We start from the raw sequence: 21,419 nt of genomic DNA, 5'->3' as shown, positions 1-21,419 counted from the left end.
TAGGAGTAGGTCTAAGGCTTCTGTAAACTTGCCTTGAGGAGATCTTGACCTATATTCTAAGTAGAAAGAGCCTATAGGCTTGATACCTGCCTCTTAACCCACCAGCAACGTCCACAGTAGTCACTGCGGTCATAGTCACTGTGATCGCAGTCACCATTTCACCCAGTGGTGATCAAGGGCAAGTTTCTCCAAAGTGCAGTCAGCGCCTGGACCCTTGGATACCTCCATCCACACCCCACAGTTCTCGTGACACCTTCTGGTGAGTTGCTGGGGGGAGGGGCAGCTACAACAGCAGAGATACGGTGCCATTAGCCTGTGCCCAGCTCCCCAGAGGGAACAGGGGAGGGTGCTGGAGGAAGTCCGGAGAAGATGCTGGAGGTTTGGTCTCTAGCCCTCCAAAGGGAGGACAACTAGGAGGGATGCTGAAGCAGAGCTCATGCAGTAAGAACAGCCAGGCTTTATTGATCACCCTCCTCCGGGTGTTACATAACCAGGACAGCCAGGGGAAGCAATTACTAGCATCCACCATCCGTAGGCTCAAAAGCAAAGTCACCAGTCCAAGCCGGCTGCTCGTAAGTGACAGAGCTCAGGCCACTAATCTGGGCTCCCTTGTTTACAGGACCCCCGTTACACTGCTGGGCCGCACAGCCAATGCTTGTTGAGAGAAGACACCCGGATGTCTGGTTCTCCCGGCTCCTTTATGGCCCAGCAAGCAGCCCTTGCCTCAGTTTCTCCAAATCGGCCTTTGGACAAGACTTTCTTTGGTTCTCCAGCAGGAATCTGTTCTCCAGCCTTCTTGTTCTTTTCCCAACTCTCCAAGGGCCAGGAAGCCCTCCCCCCCACCCTACCCTCCACAGTCCCTGACCACCTCACTTCCCAGCACAGAAGGTCTTGCAAGCCGCTGGCTGAACCCTGCAGCCAAACTGAGAGCCACTGAAGGGAGGCCCAGAGTCCCCCCCCCCACTTCGTCCCCAACACAACTCCAGGCAGCTGGGGCTTCGTGCTGCCTTGAGGTCTGGGGGAGCTCAGGGGAGCTGTAAATTTGCTTCTCCTTGGACTTTCGGTCTCAGGCGGCTGCCAGGAAAGCTCCATGGAACAGAGCCTGCCTCCACCCCCGCCATCCTTTTGTCACACCCATCCCTTTTCAGACCCTGCCTCAGTGGCTGCTGCTCAGGAAGTGGATGGAGGCTTCGCAGGCCCCCCGAGATCCCGGAGCTAGGCTGTGCAGCCTGACTCCAGCAAGCACTGAGACGCTGAATGGCTCACTTCTCCACTTTAGATCTCCCCTTCTCTGAGGTCTCTGGAGTGGAGGGACCACCTATAACACATACCATAAATAGGCAACATGCCGCGTCCCTGGGGGTCCCAAGCTGAACGAGACTCACCCTACACCATCCTCTGCTCTTTCTGATGAACAAGTCACCTGTGCTGTGTGACAACAGAGAGTTCCATTCCCTGCGAGTCTGTATGAACGGCGCCCACCCCCCCACCGGAGTTGTGCAGTGCTTCACCTTGAAAGCCGTGCATGGTGGCCCAGCTGGCAGGAGACCTAAGCCACATCCATAAATGATGGCAGTGCAGAAGGAGAGAACTTTCTGCCGGGGGGGATCAGGGAAGGCTTTATAGAGGAGCATAAGGCTTCGGTTTGGGTTTTGAAGAATGGGGAGGGGGGAGATAGTGGTGAGAAGGTGATGCAGGTGGAAAGCACAGAGTGAGCCAAAGGCGGGAAGCATCTAACTGAGTTCTTGTGATGGAAGGAAAGGGAATGAGCAAAGTCAGAGAATAGGCTGGAGAGGTGGGCAGATGGCAGAACACAGAGGGTCTCAGAGCGGATGCAACCGGGAGCCACAGCAGGCTCCTGCTCAGGGGTATGACAAGAATGAGGCTATTCAAAGGGGAAACTAGTGGGGATTGACAGGAGAGTTTAGGGAGGAGACCCTTTGCAGCAGCCAGCACCGTGCCAGAGGGACATACAGAGGCAGATGGAGGGGGCAGGGGTGGCCGGTGTGAGAGGGGGAGCCCCAAGGAGCTTCCTGTTTTCTCTCTGCTTTTCAGGGGCCCCTGATATCAAGGGCAGGTAGCTGGACCATGCTGGGCAGTAGCCAAGAGAACCTGGGTTGAAGTTGGCCCCCATACCAGGCTCTGCCCTCTGGCAGAATTGCTACAGCTTAGGGGGTGGGTATGGGAAGGACCGAGATCCTCTCCTGCACCTTCTCTCCCCAGCTGCAATCAGAGGGCTTTCTCCCAAAGTCCCAGAGGATGAGCCAGCACCAGCCCCGGCCAGCAGGCCCTACCACCTGGGCACTGGTGCTTACGGTCCATCTCTCCTCCTTCCTTGAAGGCAGAGGTGAAGTCAGGCCTCCGACAAGTTGCTATGAGGGAAACAGCAGGTCCCGCAGTCCAAAAGGCTCCTCCTCTCCTCTGTCTCCTTAGGCGGTGTCTACCCCCCACCCCCATCCGTCCCCGGCCCCCCTCTCCATGGTCAGGTCAGGGCAGTGACGCAGGAGTCAGGGGACCGACCGGACAGCAGTGGCTGGAGGGTTGGGGGGGGGGTCGGGCCGGAACGCATATGTGGACGTGTGTGGACGTGAGTGTACGTGTGCTTGTCCCACAGCTGGGATCCGGGAGGGAAGCAGACCCCGGCTCCGAAGGCCAAGCAGGGCTGGGAAGCTGCCTGGGTGCTGAGAGGCAAACTGGAACTAGGGGCATAGTGGGGTGTGCAGACTGGGAGTCAGGATGCCAGGGTTGAGGCGGGACCCCAGAACAGGGCCTGGAGGTGAGCAGAGGGCAGAGGAGGGGGATCCGAGCGAGTCAGGCTCTCAGGACTTCCCACAGGAGGCACACACCAGCCTCTGCATCCTGCCTCTCCTTCTCCTGACCCCCTCTTTAATCATGCTCTACCCCACCTGACGGTTCCCTCCTGCACCTCCATCCGCCTTTATTCAAGTCACACTCAGCACAGCTTCCCCGACTGCCCCAGCTAAACCTGCAGCCTCCGCCACCACTCCTGGTCCCTTCCACGCCCCGTCTCCTTGGTCCGTTGTTGCCATGGCAGATCCTCCTTTAATTCATTTTTGTCTTGGTCTTCCCACCTCGCCACTAGAATGTCAGCCCCACCAGGGTAGCCCCTCTTGTCTGTTTCATTCTATCCCCAGGTCCCCGGCCACAATTAGGTACTCATATGTATTTCTTAGATGAATATTCATTTCCCAGATAAACGAATGAATGAGTGCTTCCCACTCTTTACAAAAAAAATCCAAATTACTTAAAAAAAAAATTAAGACTTCTTATTTTATTTTATTTTTTAAAAAGATTTACTTATTTATTTATTTGACACAGAGAGAGAGAGAGAGAGAGATCACAAGTAGGCAGAGAGGCAGGCAGAGAGAGAGGAGGAAGCAGGCTCCCCGCTGAGCAGAGAGCCCGATGCAGGGTACGATCCCAGGACCCTGAGATCATGACCTGAGCCGAAGGCAAAGGCTTAACCCACTGAGCCACCCAGGCGCCCCTTCTTTATTTTATTTTAGAGAGAGTGTGCCTGCACACATGGCGGGGTGGTTCAGAGGGGGAGAATCTTTCCAGCAAATTCCCCGCTGAGCGTGGGGACTGTGCAGAGCTCTATCACCTGACCCATGAGATCACGACCTGCTGAAACCAAAAGCCGGATGCTCAACCAAGCGAGCCACCCAGGTGGCCCAAATCCAAATTCTTAAGAGCGGCATTCAAGGCCCTTCACAACCTGATCTCTCCCGAACCAGCCCTCTGGCCTAGTGTCTTGCCACCTTTGCAGTCCACACCCTCCATCCTGACACACCTGACCCCTCCCCCCTTTCCCTTGCTGAACTGGCTTCATTCCCACCTCACAGCTCTTCCTACTGAAATGCTGGGGGCCAGTCAAGGCTGAGCTCATGTCACCCTCTGCATCAAATGTTCATCGACTCCCCTAGCTAACAATGAGCTCTGCCTCTTCCAAACCCTTCCGGCTAGGCTCTGAACGCTCCGGTCCTCACACACTGCCCTGTGTACCCATCTTATCTCTGTTGTAAGCTACAAACTCCAGGAGGCGGGAGCTAGCTCTCAAACACATCTTTTTTGTCTTGCAAAGTTTGTAGTCACCTGACTTGCACAAAGAAGGCACTGATCCTGTAAATAAAATATCTTTAATGTCACGGAACTGGGTAGGAAGCGAGGGAAGATACGTAACTACCTGTATTTGTAGGACTTTGGAACTGGGACGTCATCACACACCCTGCTTTGACAGGTCAGGGCACTGAGGTTCAGGACTGAGACCACTTTCCAAGGTGTGAGAGGCCAGCCCACCTCCGACTCCTGCTCTAGGGGGCTTGGCCCCCTGCTTCCTAGAAGCCCCTGAGGCTTCGCTGCAAATCTCAGCCACCATCTGGGTGGTGGTGGGGAACAGCCCTGTTTCAGAGTTCTACCGAATTTCGGAATTTCGCCACGCAGGCTAACCTATATCACAGGTCAAAGCCCCAAACAACAAAGAACAAAAAGGATGTGAAAGTGCACACGCGTCCTGCACAACAGACCATGTGCCCAGTGCCCTCAAAGTTCAAGTTCTGGGTTTTCAGAGTCCTAGAAAAGTGAAGAGTGGGGGAGAGAAGACCCCCACATTTCTTACTCCGTGTGCCCCCATCAAATTCCTCAACATGAACAATACTGGCTTCTGGAACATGTACTGGAATTGTGAGAAGGAAGGCAGCATGCCTCTGCCAGGAACCGGCGTTCCCAGCTCTGAACCCCCGCCCGACTGGGACGTGCCAACCCGCCCCCCACAACCACACCCCCACCCCGGGATGGGGGGAGCCACGGGGTCCCCAGCCTTTCCCGGAATGGGAATGCGCACCTCCCGCCGGTGCGCACCCAGTCGCGCCTCCCAGACCCCGGGGTCGGCGGGGCACAGCGGTGTCCCCGCTCCGCTCCCGCGGCCGCTCTCCTGCCACCCCGGCGAGCCCCCGACCCAGGCGAGCCCCCGACCCAGGCGTCCTGCCCCGGTCTGACCCCTCTGGCCCTTACCTCTGGCGACCCCTCACGCACACAGCCTGCCCCCCACCCCCACACACGCACGCACACATGCTGATAACAGCCCCGACCCCCGGCCGAGCCGCAGTCCCCGGGCCAACCCCGGCCGGTCGCCGCGCGCCACTCCTCGCGGACCCTGGCCGAGAGCCTCGCGTTCGCTCCGTGCGACCCCGGCTCGGCGGCCCCTGGACGGCGGCCCCCTACTTCGGGCCGTGGGGACGGACGGCCCTGCCCCACCGCGCTTCCCAGGATGAGGGCTCCCGGCAAGGGCGCCGGCCGAGCCCCTGGTCGCTGAGGGGCCGGGGGGAGGCGCGGAGATGGGGGTGTGCGGTGAGTACTCGCCGGCCGGAGGAGCCCCCGCCCGCCCGGGCCCCTGTTTGAGCAGGAATTTACCGCCGGGGCTAGTGGCCCCGAGGTGACTGGGTTCAAGGACCGACAACTTGCCAAGGACCCCGGAAGGGCAAGGGGGGTGGGGCAGCCTCCACGTGCCGGCAGGGCTCAAGGAGCCCCTGTGCAAGGTGAAATCCGACCTGGACAAGGGGGCGCGGTTGGGGGGTTCGGGGAGAAGAGGGGCTGCTACGTGCGAGGGGGGAAAAGCGGATACCTGGGTCTTGGAGCAATCACCGGGATCTGCGAGAAGGGACGCCTCTGTCACACCGGGATCGAAGTTTGGCCTGGAGAAGTGGATGCCGGTAGTTTAGGGGGGAGGGTGTGTGCCGCAGCCGATTGAATGAAGGCAGAGGAGGCAGAACCCCAGCGCTGGGAAGGTGGGGGGTCCGGAGCGCCTCGCTGGGGGCAGTGGAGCAGGATGTGTGAACCTGCCCCTCCAAAGCCGTACACTCAGCCTGGCACTCTTTTCTAGAATGTCCTGCCCTGCTGCTTCTGCTGTCTTTGCTGCTGCTTCCTCTGGGCCTCCCAGTCCTGGGCGCCCCCCCTCGCCTCATTTGTGACAGCCGAGTCCTGGAGAGATACATCCTGGAGGCCAGGGAGGCAGAAAATGTCACGGTGAGGCCCCCTCCTCAGGACATTCCACAGAACTCACTCTCAGGAGTCCAAAGGTGTCCTCCAAGATCCAGGAACCGGAGTCCCCCTTCCTGGGACTTGGTTCAGGGGTGGAGAAGGTGGGAAGTCAGAGCCCCCAGTGGAAGTGATACAAGTGGCTGTCCCCAGTGCACACCTGGAAGCTAGGTAAGGGCCAAAGGCGGACGGAGCTTTTGGGGAGCCTGACCCTCCACCCCCACCCTGCGGGGTGCATTTCAGGTGGGCTGGGCTCAAGGCTGCAGCTTCAGTGAGAATATCACCGTCCCAGACACCAAGGTTAATTTCTACACCTGGAAGAGGATGGACGTGAGTTTATTTTTTCCTTCTTCTTGGGGAGACTCATTGTGGGAACCTGATGGGGTGGGAGGGAGAGCGATAGAAGAAGATGAAGGCCGAACGCAATATGCTCCTTCGTTCATTCATTCATTCATTCGTTCGTTCAACAAAACGGATTCTGAGCCTTCACTTTGCTCAGCCTGGTGCTTGCGGCGGCTGAGAGGGAGGGGGCGGACTTGGGCTGCCGACTCCAAGTCTCCGCTCGCTTTAGGTCGGGCAGCAGGCCGTGGAAGTCTGGCAGGGCCTGGCTCTGCTCTCGGAAGCCATCCTGCGGGGTCAGGCCCTGTTGGCCAACGCCTCGCAGCCGTCTGAGACCCTACGGCTGCATGTGGACAAAGCCGTCAGTAGCCTTCGCAGCCTCACTTCCCTGCTGCGGGCGCTGGGAGCCCAGGTGGGTAGGAGCCTCCATCACACCTCACCTCCAGGGTCTCCCCCCTTCCCCCGACTGCGGTAACTTGCTGTTGTCTCCTTGGCAGAAGGAGGCCAGCTCCCTTCCAGAGGAAGCTTCTGCTGCTCCACTCCGAACGTTCACTGTTGATACTTTGTGCAAACTTTTCCGAATCTACTCCAATTTTCTGCGGGGCAAGCTGACGCTGTACACAGGGGAGGCCTGCAGGAGAGGGGACAGGTGACCAGGTGCTCCCGCCCTGGACACGTCCACCACCTCACTTACCACTGCTGCCTGTGCCACGCCTCTGCACCCCCCACTCCTGACCCCTGTCGAGGGGTGAGCAGCTCAGCACTAGTCTGTCCCACGGACACTCCACGGCCAGGGGTGACATCTCAAGGGCCAGAAGGACTGTCCAGATCTAAGGATGTCATAGGGCCAGCCTGAGGCCCCGGAGCAGGAGGAAGTCGGAGGAAATCAGCTTAAACTTGGGAACAGAGCCTTGCTGGGGAGACACCAAAACTCACCTCAGTGCCCTGCTGAACGGTGATGCCAGGCCAAGCTGGAGGGCAAATACCTCTTTTTTGCACCTATCAGGCAAGGACAGGAGGGACTGGAGAATTTCGGGGGCAAGCCATGAATTCTCCGGGTCTCATGGATACTCCCATGACAGCAAGAACCCACTGGACAAAGGGTGGTGGGAGCCATGACGATGGGATGGGGGCTGGCCCCTGGCTCTCCCTGGGTCCAAGTTCTGTGTATTTTTCAATCTCACTGGCAAGAACTGAAACCACATCATGGCTCTTGACTTTTCTGTTTTCCCGGGAGCCCCCTACTTCCCAGGCCCTGCTCCCACCCTGGCAGCAGGCCACAGCCCTGGGAAACTAGAGGTGGAGGGGGTCCGGCCCTACGTGCTGCCTCTCATGGCCTGTCTGACCTCTTGACCCCACTGGGCTTGAGGCCACAGCTCTGCCCACGCCGGTCAATAAGGTGGTTCCATTCAAGGCTATTCCTCAGTAGGCAGCTGGCAGCCCTCTTTAGTGAGCTACAGCTGCCATCAAGGAAACAGGAGCCCCTTTGGGGGCTGGTGGCAGCTTCTAGTTCTGGCCAGTGGCCCCTTATTTTTTCTTAATTCTTCTCTGTGGCGTCTCTGGCTAAAGCCACATTCCTGCATCAGTCTTTGCCCTCTCTAAATTCAGCTGACCCCTTTCCTTGCCTGGGGAGGGTCCCCATTAATGCTCTCTCCCCTGGAACTTGCAGAAGGAGCCACATTCCCGACAGCAGTCTCACCGAGCACTCCGTGCCCAGGGCTATTCTAGGTGGTTCGCTTCCATGACCTCATTTTATTCCTTGCATGACTTGGAGAAAGTTTCCACTGTCATTCCCACGGAACAGATGGGAAAATATACTAACTGCCCAAAGCCAAGGTAGCGGGAACCCCCAAGTGCCCCCAGCTCTCACCTAGTCACTTACCTTCCTTATAATCCCTCCCTGTGCCCTGCTCCCCTGGGATGGGGGACACAGAACAAACTAACTCAGCTTCTGCTCTCCATCCCTACTTCTAATTTCACCCATTACTCCCAACGATCCACCTCAAATTCCTCCCCAGAAATAATGCTTCAGCTGCAACGTACCCCAAGAGACCAGTCCTGACCATTATCATATATGTGGGGACTAGTCTTTCTGCTCGTATCACAAAACTTAGAGAAGTCAGCCCGTACCCCTGAAAATAGCAAAAGAGAGAATGTTTGCAATCTGCAGCAGGACAAATTAGGTGTAGGTTGGGGGACTGGAGGGTATTTGCCAAGTATATGTGTGTGCTGGGGGCAGGGGTGAAGCGTGGTGGGAGAAATCAACGCAGAGATAGACCCAAAGGAGAATTTTCACCTTGGCCAACCCAGCTCCTGGGGTACAGTGCCCTCTTCAGGCCCATTCAGGAAATGTTAGCGAAATCTACAAGTGAAAGAACTCTTAAGAGTGGTGATCTTTGCACATTCCAATAAAAATTTGTATTGCAGGAGCACCTGGGTGGCTCAGTGGGTTTAAGCCTCTGCCTTGGGCTCAGGTCATGATCTCAGGGTCCTGGGATCGAGCCCCGTGTCGGGGGGTCTCTGCTCAGCAGGGAGCCTGCTTTGCCCCACCCCTGCCTACGTGTGATCTGTGTCTGTCAAATAGATAAATAAAATCTTAAAAAAAAATTTTTTTTGTGTGTTGCGGTTTCCACGGCTGGCATCTGGTTCTTGCCCCACTGCTGTGAATCAGGAAGGGAGGAGTTTGTCTTTCTCGATGGCAAAAAGCTAAGAGAACTGTCCTGAAACCCAAGGCATGCAGCCAAGAATGGCAACGGGGACCCGAACCCAAGGTTTAGGACTCATGACCCCCAAGCACATCTTAGCCTATTGTGCCACCTAGACGTTCCCGGGCCCACCCAGTACCTGGATCTTTTTAACCCACAAGTCAGGGCCACCTACCTTATTCCTTGACTTCTTTTCAGACTGCTTACTGCTTTCCATCAACGAAACAAAACAAAAAAGTTAAAGTTAATGGAACCTGAACTATATGACCTAGGGCCAGTGTGTTAAGACATTAAAAATGTAACTCAATGCTCAGTGCATTAAAGCCTCTGCCTTCGGCTCAGGTCATGATCTCCAGGGTCCTGGGATCGAGCCCTGCACTGGGCTCTCTGGTCAGCAGGGAGCCTGCTTCCCCCTCTCTCTCTGCCTGCCTCTCTGCCTATTTGTGATCTCTGTCTGTCAAATAGATAAATAAAATCTTTTTTAAAAAATGTAACTCATTTATTCCACATTTACAGAGTGCCTACTTTGTGGCAGCCTTTGCACCAAGCACTAGGAAAACGTGAAATGACAGTCTGTGCCTCTTGCAGTCCACTGTCCTCCAAAGAGACACCCCACACCCCGGAGGGTGTTGCCAGATTTCAAAGGGTCTTCCAGTGCAGGCTGGGGATGTGAACTTTCCTCTGTACTATTGTTATGGTGATTCACAATATATTAAACTCAGGAGCCTACAGGATCTGCGGCGATTCTCACCACAAGCCCATGAAACAGGAAGCCCTTAGGTATCAACCTTATTTCCAAGATGGGGAGAAAACAACCTAGTTCCACCATGTAAGATGACGGAGCCAGCTCTGCTCACTTCCTGGCAGGACAGGAGCCGGCATGGCCCATTCTGAGTCAGCAGGTTACATAATTGTTTAATGGAGATGCTTTCTGTGTGTAGAGTGCTCTGCGATTTACGAGGTGCCTTCCTGGGCATCTTCTTGTTTGCTCTCCTAACTGCATGAGGAGGGCAGAGATGGTGGGGGAATCTCCATTTTGCCGAGGAAGAAACCGAGGCCCAGAGAGATTATGGGCCTTGCCCTGGCAGTAGGACACTAAGCGGAAGATAAGGACCAGGAAGGACCCAGGCTCACTGATTCCTGTTCCCTCTTCTAGCAGAAGCAGGGATCATAAGGAAAGGCGAGTAGAGGGAGTGACTTGGAGGGGAGGAAGCAGCTCCAGGTCATGAAGCCATTAGGCCCTTCCCTCTCTCAGTATCAGCTCCGCCCCAAGGGGCGTCTGGGTGGTAAAGTCGGTTGAGTGTCTGACTCTTGGTTTTGGCTCAGGTTATGATCTCATGGGTCATGGGATCAAGACCCTAGTTCAGCAGGAAGTCTGCTTGAGATTCTCTCCCTCTGCCCCTCCTCCAATCAATCAATCAATCAATCAATCAATCTTAAAAATAAAATCTCCCCCATGTTCCATCTTCTGCCTTCTGCTCCCACTTCTTCCCTGTTATCCTCCCCACCAGCCAAGTCCCCCAGAACTAGGGACCAACTCAGCCACCTCCTACAGCCCTAGCTCCCACCTTGACTGCCGCCTATTGGCCCAAACCTTCTCCCTGGGCCTCACCATCAGGCTGACCAAATGCGCCTGTTTGACCCCAGCCCACAGGTCACCTAAGATTTTCCTGAACTACTCGGAATCTTCTTCTCATCGTAGCAGATGAATGTTGCTGGATTTGAATTAGCTAAATGGGTCCTCTTAGACATTGGAATCGAAGGTGAATGTTAACTACATTTTTTTCCCCAGCTGGCTGAAGGTAATTCCTCTACGATTCCATTATAAAATGACATTATGAAAGATGACTGGCCACAGAAAAGCAGACAGTAGTATGGTTTCCCAATTTATGTGAGTCATGACCAAATGTCCATGAACTCTTTCCCCCACAAACAAGATTTTATTTATTTATTTATTTGACAGAGAGAGAGATCACAAGTAGGCAGAGAGGCAGGCAGAGAGAGGGGGGGGAAGCAGGCTCCCTGCTGATGCAGGGCTCGATCCCAGGACCCTGAGATCATGACCTGAGCTGAAGGCAGAGGCTTAACCCACTGAGCCACCCAGGTGCCCCTCTCCTTTTGATTTAAAAAAAAAAAAATGGATTAATAAAAAAATTTACATGACCTGCCCACAATTTCTGCTTTTAAAAGAACTTAGCTGTGCTAGTCTCTCCATTTTGCAGAAGAGCAAACTAAGGCCCAGAGAGGGAGAGTACTGTTTAAGGAAACACAGCAAAGCCAGGACTGGCGTTAATTCTCTGGAGCGCTCCCGGGGTTCTTCCACATGCCGGGGTCCCTCTACACCTCTGCCTACAGCTGCTAGGCTTGACCAAGTGACAAACCCTCAGGGGCCTTGTGCATTCTGACACCCCCAAATGCAGAGCCCTGTGGTGTCCTTCCACACCACCACCCCATCCTGTCCTGCCTCGCACACCAACCCCCACCCCAGACAGGTTGGAAGCTGTGACTGTCCCGCTCTGTGGCTCTGTGGCGCCAAAGAGAGGTCAGCAAAAGCAGCCCTCAGAGGACTTATTGCCCAACCGGGAGGGGCTGTGGGTCAATTTGCTTCTGCGGCTCTTCCCTGGGTTAACCATTTCCTGGCTCTGTCCCTCTCTTGATTGTTCTCCTAACCTGGTATGGAGGAAGGGTCCACCAGGGTCGGGGCTGGGCATCCTTTACACGTCCTGCTTTGGTGTCAAGAGGCAGAGAGGATCTCTCTCTCCCCTGATCTGACCCCTCGGTGGTCCTATTGGTGCTCATTTAGGCAGGAGTCCCCAGGTCTGTGAGGGGGTTGGGGACTTCCCTCTCCAATGCCTGGTGCACGACTGTACCGGCCCTGACAGCTCGTGAGAATGGCTGCCCCAGGCATCCCCTTTCACTCGTCAGGGGCAAAGGCCCGGTGCCCTGGGCACAGATTTGATGGCAGAGAGTAGGGGGCTGCTGAGGTGAAGGGAATGAAACCAAAGGTTTCTAGGAACACCTGGGTGTGGTGGGATATGGGAAATTTGGACACGATTCATTTCCTTGGAGTTCAGTTTCTACATGATTTTACAGTGAGGAGGACATGAGGTTCAGTGAGGTTAGCCCGCAAGGATGGCTGTTTCTGGCTTCTGGAAAGTTCTCAATCTGCTCATGTCCCCTCTCATGCTGTCTTGATGTTAGTGTGCAACTGCACCACCATCTCTCACCTCTGACAGCCTCCTCTCCTGTCGCCCCAGCTCCAGCCAGGCCCCCTCTGGTCCACATCTCCCCAGGGTGTCCGGGTGGCCTTTTGAAAATGCAAGTCGGAAAAAAAAAAAAAAAAAAAAAAAAAAAAAAAAAAAAAAAAAAAAAAAAAGAAAATGCAAGTCGGGTCAGGTAATCCTTGTTGTTTAAAAACTTTTGGTGGTACCTCAAAGTATTCAAGGTTCCCCAAGCTGGGGCCCCTGCCTCTTCCCAGTGTTACACACACACACACACACACACACACACACACACTGGCCATTCCCTTTTTTTTTTTTTTTTTTTTAAGATTTTATTTATTTATTTGACAGAGACCACAAGTAAGCAGAGAGAGAGGAGGAAGCAGGATCCCCGCTGAGCAGAGAGCCCCATGCGGGGCTCGACCCCAGGACCGGGATCATGACCCAAGCTGAAGGCAGAGGCTTTAACCCACTGAGCCATGCAAGCAACCCCGACACAGACCATTCTTTAAAAATGTCATGCTCCCTCTAAGCCTGGAACATTCTCTCTTCCTGGATGTGCCATCCCAACTTCTTTGCTTCATTACCATCTCTCTGTGGCTTAGAAAGCCTCTCAGGTGTCACCTCTTTCCAAAAACCTTCCCTTCCTGTCACCAGGGACCTGGGGGACCAGGGACCCCTACACGCTCCCTACCAAAGTGCTTGTCTGCTTGGCCACCTGTGGTCAGCCCCTCAGAGAGGGGCATGTGTGGAGAGAAGCCCTGAGGATTGCAAAGTGTGCTGGGGCAAGGAAAGTGTGGGCCAGAGGAGGGCGTTTGGTATGAGCCCAAACTAGAAGGTAGGGGTGAGTTGGCTGTGGGCAGGACTGCCATGAGCCCCTGAGAGGGGTACTGCTGTGGCCGGCTTGCCACCAGAGCTTTCTCTGCTCGCCTTCTACTCCACAGATAAAACAGAGGCTGCTACAGGCACTTGTCTGGCTTAGGCAGTGGAGCCTGCGACCCTTGATCTCAGTGTTATGAATCTGAGTCCCATGTTGGGTGTAGAGATTACTTAAAAATAAAATCTTTAGGGGCACCTGGGTGGCTCAGTCAGTTGAGCGTCTGCTTTTGGCTCAGGTCCTGATCCCAGGGTCCTGGGTTTGAGCCCTGGGAAGGGGGACGGGGGTCCCGGGTCAGCGGGGGAGCCTGCTTCTCCTTCTCCCTCTCTCTCTGCTGCTCTTCCTGCTTATTCTCCCTCTCTCTCACAATCCGTCAAATAAATAAATAAATAAATAAATAAAATCTTTGAAAAACAAATGAACAAAAAACAGAGGCTACTAAACATGCCTCGGGAAGGTCCCCTCCCGATCCCTCCCTTTGTAGAGCCGGCTTGTCCCTCTGATTGTCTGTGTTCTGGACTTTTCGGCCTCTTTCATTTAATAACATATGCAGGTTCTCTTTCCACTATCAGAACATCTTGATCTATCATCATTCCCTTCTTCTTTAAGCCAGAAATAAACTTTAACAGTGTTAGTACATCAAGTGATATTTCTGAAATTATTTTTATTTATTTTCAAATATTTTATTTATTTGACAGAGAGAGAGACAGACAGAGAGACAGACAGACAGCAAGAGAGGAAATACAAACAACCCTGGTACCCCGTGAAATAATTTTTAATTGTGGAAACAGACTCAGAACATAAATTTACCTTCTTCACCATTTTTTTCCTTTTTTTTTTTTTTTGAAGATTTTATTTATTTGCAAGAGACACAGCAAGAAAGGGAACACAAACAGGAAAAGTGGGAGAGGGAGAAGCAGGCTTCCCGCCGAGCAGGGTGCCCGATGTGGGGTTCGATCCCAAGGACCCTGGAATCATGACCTGAGCCAAAGGCAGATGCTTAATGACTGAGCCACCCAGGGGCCTCATTCTTAACCATTTAAAAATCTTTTTTTAAAAATCTTCTTATTTATTTAAGTCATCTCTATACCCAACATGGGGCTCAAACTCTCGATCCCAAGATCAAGAGTCCCGTGCTCTTCCCACTGAGCCAGCCAGGCATCCCTCTTCTTAACCATTTCTTTTTTTTTTTTTTTTTTTAAAGATTTTATTTATTTGACAGAGAGAGATCACAAGTAGGCAGAGAGGCAGGCAGAGAGAGAGGAGGAAGCAGGCACCCTGCTGAGCAGAGAGCCCGATGTGGGACTCGATCCCAGGACCCTGAGATCATGACCTGAGCCGAAGGCAGCAGCTTAACCCACTGAGCCACCCAGGCGCCCCCTCTTCTTAACCATTTCTAAGTGCACATTCAGTGTCATTAAGTACATTCACATTGGGAAACCATCACTGCTGGCCATCCATGGAACCTTATCATCTTTCCCAATGGAAATTCTGTCCCAGTTAAGCACTAACTCCCCATTCTCCGCAATGGCCATTCTACTTCCTGTCTCTGGGAGTTTGACTGCTGCAGGTAACTCGGATAAGCGGAATCCTGTGATATTTGTCCTTCTGGGTCGGGCTTGCTTTACTTAGCATCGTCTCCTCCATGGTGTGGCATGTGTGAGAATTTCCTCACTTCAAAGGTGGAATGATATCTCATTGTACAAACACACCTTATTTTGTTTGACTCTTGGATTGCTCTCACCTTTTGATTATGGCAAATACTGCCTCTCTTCAAGTCTTTGCTTTTTTTTTTTTTTTAGTCTTTTTTTTTTTTTAAGTCTTTGCTTTTAATTATTTTGGGTCTATACACCCAGAAGTGGAATTGCTGGACCCTATCATAAGTCTATTTTTAATTTTTGAAAGGTGCCATTCTTTTTAATACCTCCATAATATTCCTTCATATGAAAAAATATTCCTTGAGTGTGATCCAACTGTCTATATGCTGGTAAACACTTAGGTAATCTTGATTTTTTTTCCCCCTATTATAACCCATATGCCAATGATCATCTTTAAGGTGTGCCCATGTGCCAGGCTGTAGGTAAATACACATGGAGTTCTGTGCATAGATTCCTAGAAAAATAAGGCGGGTTGAAACCATGCATGCTAGAAAGGTTTTTTTTTTTTTTTTTTTTAAGATTTTATTTATTTATTTGACAGAGATCACAAGTAGGCAGAGAGGCAGGCAGAGAGAGAGAGGAGGAAGCGGGCTCCCCGCCGAGCGTAGAGCCCGATTCGGGGCCCGATCCCAGGACTCTGGGATCACAACCTGAGCCGAAGGCTGAGGCTCTAACCCACTGAGCCACCCAGGTGCCCCCACGCTGGAAAGTTTAAGAGTCCCTGTCACATTACTTTCTGAGAAGTCTTCCTCAACCTTCAGTCTTAGCACCAGTGTATTTGAGTGTGTCTACCTACATCCTGGCCAACAGGCAATGCTTTCAGTCACTTAAACAGTGGTTACTGTGACAGTTGTAGTTTTGACTAGCATTTTCCTTTGTACTAGTGAAGCAGAACCTCTTTCCAGTGTTCACCGACTGGTGGCATGTCTTCTGTGGGACTTGTCTTTTTCAATTCTTTGCCATTAAGCATTTCCAGTCCCACCTTATTTGACTGGCCAGTCGTTTATGCCACCGTTGCCAGCTATAGAATTTTAGGTTTGAAATGATTTTCCGTTGGAATTCTGCAGACAATGTTCCACGGCCATTTAGAACCCAGGTTGCTATTGAAAAGCCTGACGCCATGCTGATTCCCGATCCTTAGAAAGTATGTGACTTGCTTTTTTCTATCTGAAAGTGGTTAGGGTCTTCTCTTCCCCCCTGCTACTCTCGAATCTCATGACGTGCCTTCCATGGGTGTCCTTGCATTCATCAAAGGAGACCCCTTCTAATCAAGAGACGGTATCTCAGTCCAGGGAAATCTTCCTGTGTGGTTTCTCTTAAGGCATTTCTTCTCCTTGGTTCCTTCTGTTTTGAACCATTTTGTTTGGATGTTAGACTTCCCAGATTGGTTCTCTGAGTCTCTTTCTCTTGTCTTTCTTGCTTTCCTTCTCTCCTGCTCTCACTTCATTTCTCTTTGTTGGAGATTACATTTCCACCCTTATAGTTTCCATCTCCCAGAGGGCTCCCGTGTTCTCTGTCTGGTTTTCATGGCATTCTCCAAAGGTTGTCAAGCGAGGAGGGTCAGAGGTGGATAAAGTGGCCTGGGCTTATTGTGCCTTCCCCTCTCCCCTGAGAGCCGCCTCTGAGGTCCCACATGGCTCCTCCAGTCTGGACTCTGGTGCTGCTGGCGGGGGCCGCCTGGGGCCGGGGCCACCTGCCTGCCCCTGTCCGGTAAGCTGGGCTCCGGGAGTGATCAGAGGTGGCTCTGAGGGAGGGCGAGGGGCAAAGCTGGAGGGCATAAGCAGGGTAACCACGAAGGGCACAGCCCTGGGGAGGAAGAGGATGATGAACTGGGATGGTGGCGGGAAACCTGCCGCCCGAGAACTTGGAACTGAGGGGTGTGAGCAGCTCAGTGGGTACAAGACAGAGCCCGGACTTGAGAGAGAGGGAGGGGGCACAGAGCTGGGGAAACAGACAGGAAAGAGGGGTGGGGCTCTCAGAAAATGGGCAAATTCAGCAGACAGGAGACTTCAGGTAGAGGCAGTGAGACCTGATGGATGGCTTGGTGTCCTGAAGCTTGTCTGGGGACGATATGAGCAAATAGAACTTGAATGAGTAAAGGGGAGGGCTGTTTCGTTTGGCCCACGCCACCTGGGGAGGGACAGCCGGCCTCTCTGTGAGGTTCAGGGAGTTTGCAGGGTTCAGAAGGGCCAGCCCTCTGTAACTCATCTATATGTTCAGTGGCCTATGGCTGAGGTAGGACCACTTGCCACCCACGCGGCAGCAGGGGACTCACAAAGTCCCCACTTTGGGTCTGAAGGAAGGAGCTTCCCCAGGTTCAAACACTTAAGGACCGCTCCAGAAAGCAAGCCTCTACCACACAGGCCACCTCGGGCACAGAGGCGCTGAGGGGCCCTGTGGGGGTAGGAGGAGCTCAGAGGGGAGACGCTTTTTCTTTTTTCTTAGGAGATAGATGAAAAAAAAATTTTTTTTAAGATTTTATTTATTTATTTGACAGAGAGAGATCTCAAGTAGGCAGAGCAGCAGGCAAAGAGAGAGAGAGAGAGAGAAAGAGAAAAGCAGGCTCCCCACTGAGCGGAGAGCCCGATGCAGGACTCGACCCCAGGACCCTGGGACCATGACCTGAGCCAAAGGCAGAGCCTTAACCCTCTGAGCCACCCAGGCGCCCCAGATGAGAATTTTTTTTAAAAATATTTTATCTATTTATTTGACCGAGAGAGAGATCACAAGGAGGCAGAGAGAGAGAGAGAGAAAGGGGGAAGCAGGCTCCCCACCAAGCAGAGAGCCCGATGTGGGGCTCAATTCCAGGACCCTGGGATCATGACCTGAGTCGAAGGCAGAGGCTTAACCCACTGAGCCACCCAGGTGTGCCCCGACAGATGAGAATTTAACATAAGGAGGCTGGATGGCCTTTTGAAAACCTTAAAGACGACAAGTAAATATACGTTCACTGCGCACACTTTGGTATGATATGGCGAACACGAAAGGAAACGTCTTCCAAGAATGACCGCTCAGAAAGCTCGCGATCATCGACGCTTATGATTCTTGATAATGACAAATATTCCTTCCACCCCGCCTTCTCTCTTTTTCCAAATCAACCCCAAGGAAAGAGAAGCCTCCGGACTGGAAGGCAGTTGCTCGCAACTCGAGGGATAACTGTAAGTTGGAAACCAGCACAGCTCAGATCTCTCTCCTTCCCTAAGACGGCCACCTCCAGTGCCCTCGGGGCTGAGTGATGGCACAGACATGTAGTGAATGTCAGAGGGTGGAGGAAACACGGAGGAGTAGAGGCCAAGCCCTACGTGGAACAGTCTCGTTCGAATAACAGCAAAATGTATGCGCCTAGACAAAGCCCCTGGCCCCTCAGCTTGCCACCCCTGTCCCAGAAGTCATTCTGCCCTGACCCCTGCCATGAATCTCTCCTAAGAGATTCTTACTTCTCAGATTCTCTTTTAAGAAACTCTGCTCTGGACCCCAAATCTCCTAGTGGCTGCCTTCTCTACGCTTAGAAACCCGGCTAACCGCCAGCCCCCAGTTTGGCCCTCTCCCCCCGTCCTGGCCTCAGAGCAGCCCTTTCTTCCCAGCCGTTCTCACCCAGTGTGACTTTGAGGATAACTCCAAACCCCTCTGTGACTGGACCCAAGCGTCCACGGATGACGGGGACTGGATTCGAGCCAGTGGGCCCTCCCCGACCGGCACCACTGGTCCCCCCGGGGGGTACCCCAATGGAGGTGAGGAAGCCTAAGCTTTAGGGAGACAGCTGGGAGGTGGGCTTGGGCAGACCTGGGCACAGGGAGGCAGCTGGAAGTGGGCGCCTGGACTCTGGACGGGGGCGGCAGGGCCCCCTCGCCATCCTGGGCTCTGCCTTCCCCAGAGGGCCACTACCTGCACATGGAATCAAGCACCTTCCACCGGGGCGGGGTGGCCCGTCTACGCAGCCCCCCCATATGGGAGCAAGGCCCCCTCTGCGTGCACTTCGCCTACCACATGTTCGGGCTGTCGTGGGGCGCCCAGCTCAGACTGCTACTGCTCAGGGACAGCAAGGAAAAGCACCCCAGCGTGCTCTGGAAGCACATTAACACCCAGAGCCCCTCCTGGATGCCCACTGCTGTCACCGTGCCTATGGGGCTTGTCCTCCCCAGCCAGGTGAGGCCAAGGGCAGAGGCTTGAGCCCCAGGGGGGAATCTGGGTGTGTGTGGGGGGGGGGTTGGGCAGGAGGGGCCAAAGCAAGGAGGGGCACGGGGCTGGGCCGTCTGAATTCAGGCAGGGAAACTGGGAGCCCGAGGCAAAGGAGCTTACAGGGTGAGTGGTCCCCTCCTGTCTCCCACAGGTGATGTTTGAAGGAGTGAGGGGCAGCACGGCTTACCTGGACATCTCTCTGGATGCCATCTCTATCCATCGGGGCTCCTGTAATCGCGGTAAGCCCCAGTCCCTCTTCCTCTTCCTCTCTGCCTCCACCACCTGCCCAGGGTGGCAGAAGTAGCTCAGGGACCATGACCCTGCTTTCTCTCGGAGTTGGGGCTCCTTGCTTCCCTCTGCCTCCGCATCTCACACCTCTGAATCCTGAAGCAGCCACGCCGAAAGAGAGGTTCTCTTTTAATAGGGTTGTAGTGATACCTTTTCTCGGGTGACCAACCATTCCAGTTTGCCCTAGGCTGCCCCCTTTTTTGCCCTGAAAGTCTGGCATCTCGGGGAAATCCTCCGTTCCCGGCCCCAGCTGGATGTCTGGTCACCCTAGCTATTATCCCAGTTTCACCCACACCCAACCCTCTCAGTTGACATTAGAGACTCCAGGGGAGCAAATTCAAGGGAAGGTAAATCCCAGAAGCTGAGTGCAAGGAACTAACACTCACCGAGGACAGCATTATGCTAGCGGCTCCTCACTCACCATCTAATCTATGACAGGCGGGTACTGCCGTTCCCAGTTACAAATGAAGACACAGGCAGTTTAAGCAATCTGTCCCAGGAATTAAGCCCCCCCACCGGTGGACAGCAGGCCACAGACCAACACTCGGAATTCTGACCCCAGGCTGCGGCGTCCTTTTTGGAGCTGCCTCCTCCTAGAAAAAGCTAAACCCTCCCTTCTCCCTCTTCTTCCCCTCAGTCTGCATGATGCAGACGTGCAGCTTCGACATTCCAAACGATCTCTGTGGCTGGAGCTGGATCCCAACAGCCTCTGGGGCCAAGTGGGTCCAGAAGAAGGGGCCTTCCGGGGTGCCCAACGTGGGGCCCGAGGATGATTTCTCTAGCCCTGGTAGTGAGTAACGGCCATGCTTCCGCCCTTGGCCTTTCTGGGCTTCTAGTGACCTCTGCAGAAGCTTGCGATGTTTGCCTGACTAACCGCGCAGTAATAACTGCCCCAGGACGGGGCGAGGTGAACCCCAGCGACCTCAAACCTCGGTCCGCAGAAGACTCAGCAGAAAGCAAACTACACACACTCAGCTTCCCCCGCCAACCCCCGCTTCCATCCCACAAACTAACCCTAACCCTAACCCACGTTCCCTAATTTTTTTTCCCTAAATTCCCACCTCTTTGTTCTGTGTCCCTTCGCATTTCTCCATCCACAATCCTCCCCTCGTTTTCCTGTTCTTTCCTCTTCTCCTCCGTCTCCCCCCACCGCCCATACGCCCTCTGGCCCACTCCAACGACTTTCTCTCCTTCCTGGGCTCTTTCCCCGCTGCCCGAGATCGGCTTTTTTTTTTTTTTTTTTGAAGATTTATCTATTTATTTGTGAGAGAGAGAGAGAGCACAAGTAGGCAGAGAGTCAGGAAGGGGTGGGGAGGGCAGCATGTGCCCCGCTGAGCAGAGAGCCCGATGTGGGGTTCGATCCTAGAGCCCTGGGATCATGACCTGAGCCGAAGGCAGAGGCTTATCCCACGGAGCCACCCAGGCGCCCCGAGGTCAACCTTCTAGAAAGACCTTAAGAGCCACCCCTCCCCTTCACTCAGACGCCCCGGAGAGTAGGGCGGGGCACCGCCCCCCACCCCAGCCCCGCCGCGTGAGTATTAGCACCCCAGGCCGAGCCCTGCGGCGTCAGTAAACGCTGGCTGTTGTTTTAATTTTCTCTCTCGCTTGTTCCCTCTTGCTTCCTATTTTTCCATCTTTCCTTCCTTTTCTCCCACTTACCCCACTCCCTCCGCTCCACCCCTTTCCGCCCTTCCCGGAGCCCGCCTTTCCCGGCAGGGTGCGAGCGCGCTCACCTGACAGCACTGAGTGGGAGTCAGGGACGAGCACGCCTGCGCAGCCTTAGGCCCCTCCTCCGGCTACCAGTTGCGTCACGGAGCGATCTCCAAGCTGATTGGCTGCCTGAGCTGCTAGGCGGTCCAATGGGTTGGGAAAAGGAAGAGGGCAGGACTCAGCGGGCTCCGAAAGCTTCCGAATCCAAAGTCCAGGGTCCTGCCTGCTTCTACTGAGAGGATGCTGCGTTTCTTACGGCAGTGCCTGCGTCCTTATCAATTCTTGCCAAGCATTTCTGGAAGGCTCGAAGGCCGTGGCCAGATGTGGGTCCCCCTCAGCGCTGGCTGATCCTAGGCAGCTGTTGGGGCTTTCCAGGCCCAGGACC

At 54.0% G+C, this 21,419-nt stretch overlaps 2 protein-coding genes and 1 long non-coding RNA gene across 5 annotated transcripts in view; 2 read left to right on the top strand and 1 right to left on the bottom strand.

Annotated features, from left to right (window-relative positions):
• Window positions 1-5,848: 5,848 nt before the first annotated feature.
• Window positions 5,849-7,747, top strand: EPO (erythropoietin). Its single transcript, XM_004761552.3, is given in 5 exon segments — window positions 5,849-5,873; window positions 5,876-6,045; window positions 6,301-6,387; window positions 6,629-6,808; window positions 6,894-7,747. Coding segments are annotated over 5 exon segments (618 nt in total). The 3' UTR covers window positions 7,050-7,747.
• On the bottom strand, window positions 6,378-21,103 carry LOC106006719. 3 transcript variants are annotated; one of them, XR_006605243.1, is made up of 5 exons: window positions 21,058-21,103; window positions 19,224-19,420; window positions 12,329-12,408; window positions 9,277-9,307; window positions 6,378-7,027 (listed from the first exon to the last, which is right to left on the bottom strand). It is a non-coding gene; the product is annotated as an uncharacterized LOC106006719 (long non-coding RNA). The 3 variants fall into 3 exon arrangements; XR_006605244.1 differs by having other exon boundaries at window positions 20,984-21,058; XR_001180990.2 differs by lacking the exon at window positions 21,058-21,103 and having other exon boundaries at window positions 19,224-19,976.
• Window positions 15,961-21,419, top strand: part of ZAN (zonadhesin) — a 35,269-nt gene continuing 29,810 nt past the window's right edge. The window contains exons 1-6 of the mRNA XM_045075036.1: window positions 15,961-16,567; window positions 17,963-18,015; window positions 18,442-18,588; window positions 18,732-19,003; window positions 19,188-19,275; window positions 19,962-20,114. Coding sequence (XP_044930971.1) covers window positions 16,491-16,567; window positions 17,963-18,015; window positions 18,442-18,588; window positions 18,732-19,003; window positions 19,188-19,275; window positions 19,962-20,114 — 790 coding nt within the window. The 5' untranslated portion in view covers window positions 15,961-16,490. The remainder of the gene's footprint in view (window positions 16,568-17,962; window positions 18,016-18,441; window positions 18,589-18,731; window positions 19,004-19,187; window positions 19,276-19,961; window positions 20,115-21,419) is intronic.

This window comes from Mustela putorius, unplaced genomic scaffold (assembly GCF_011764305.1).
Source record: "Mustela putorius furo isolate JIRA1106 unplaced genomic scaffold, ASM1176430v1.1 tig00000139_pilon_pilon_pilon, whole genome shotgun sequence".
NCBI lineage: Eukaryota > Metazoa > Chordata > Mammalia > Carnivora > Mustelidae > Mustela > Mustela putorius.
This window is presented reverse-complemented; position numbering and strand designations above follow the sequence as displayed.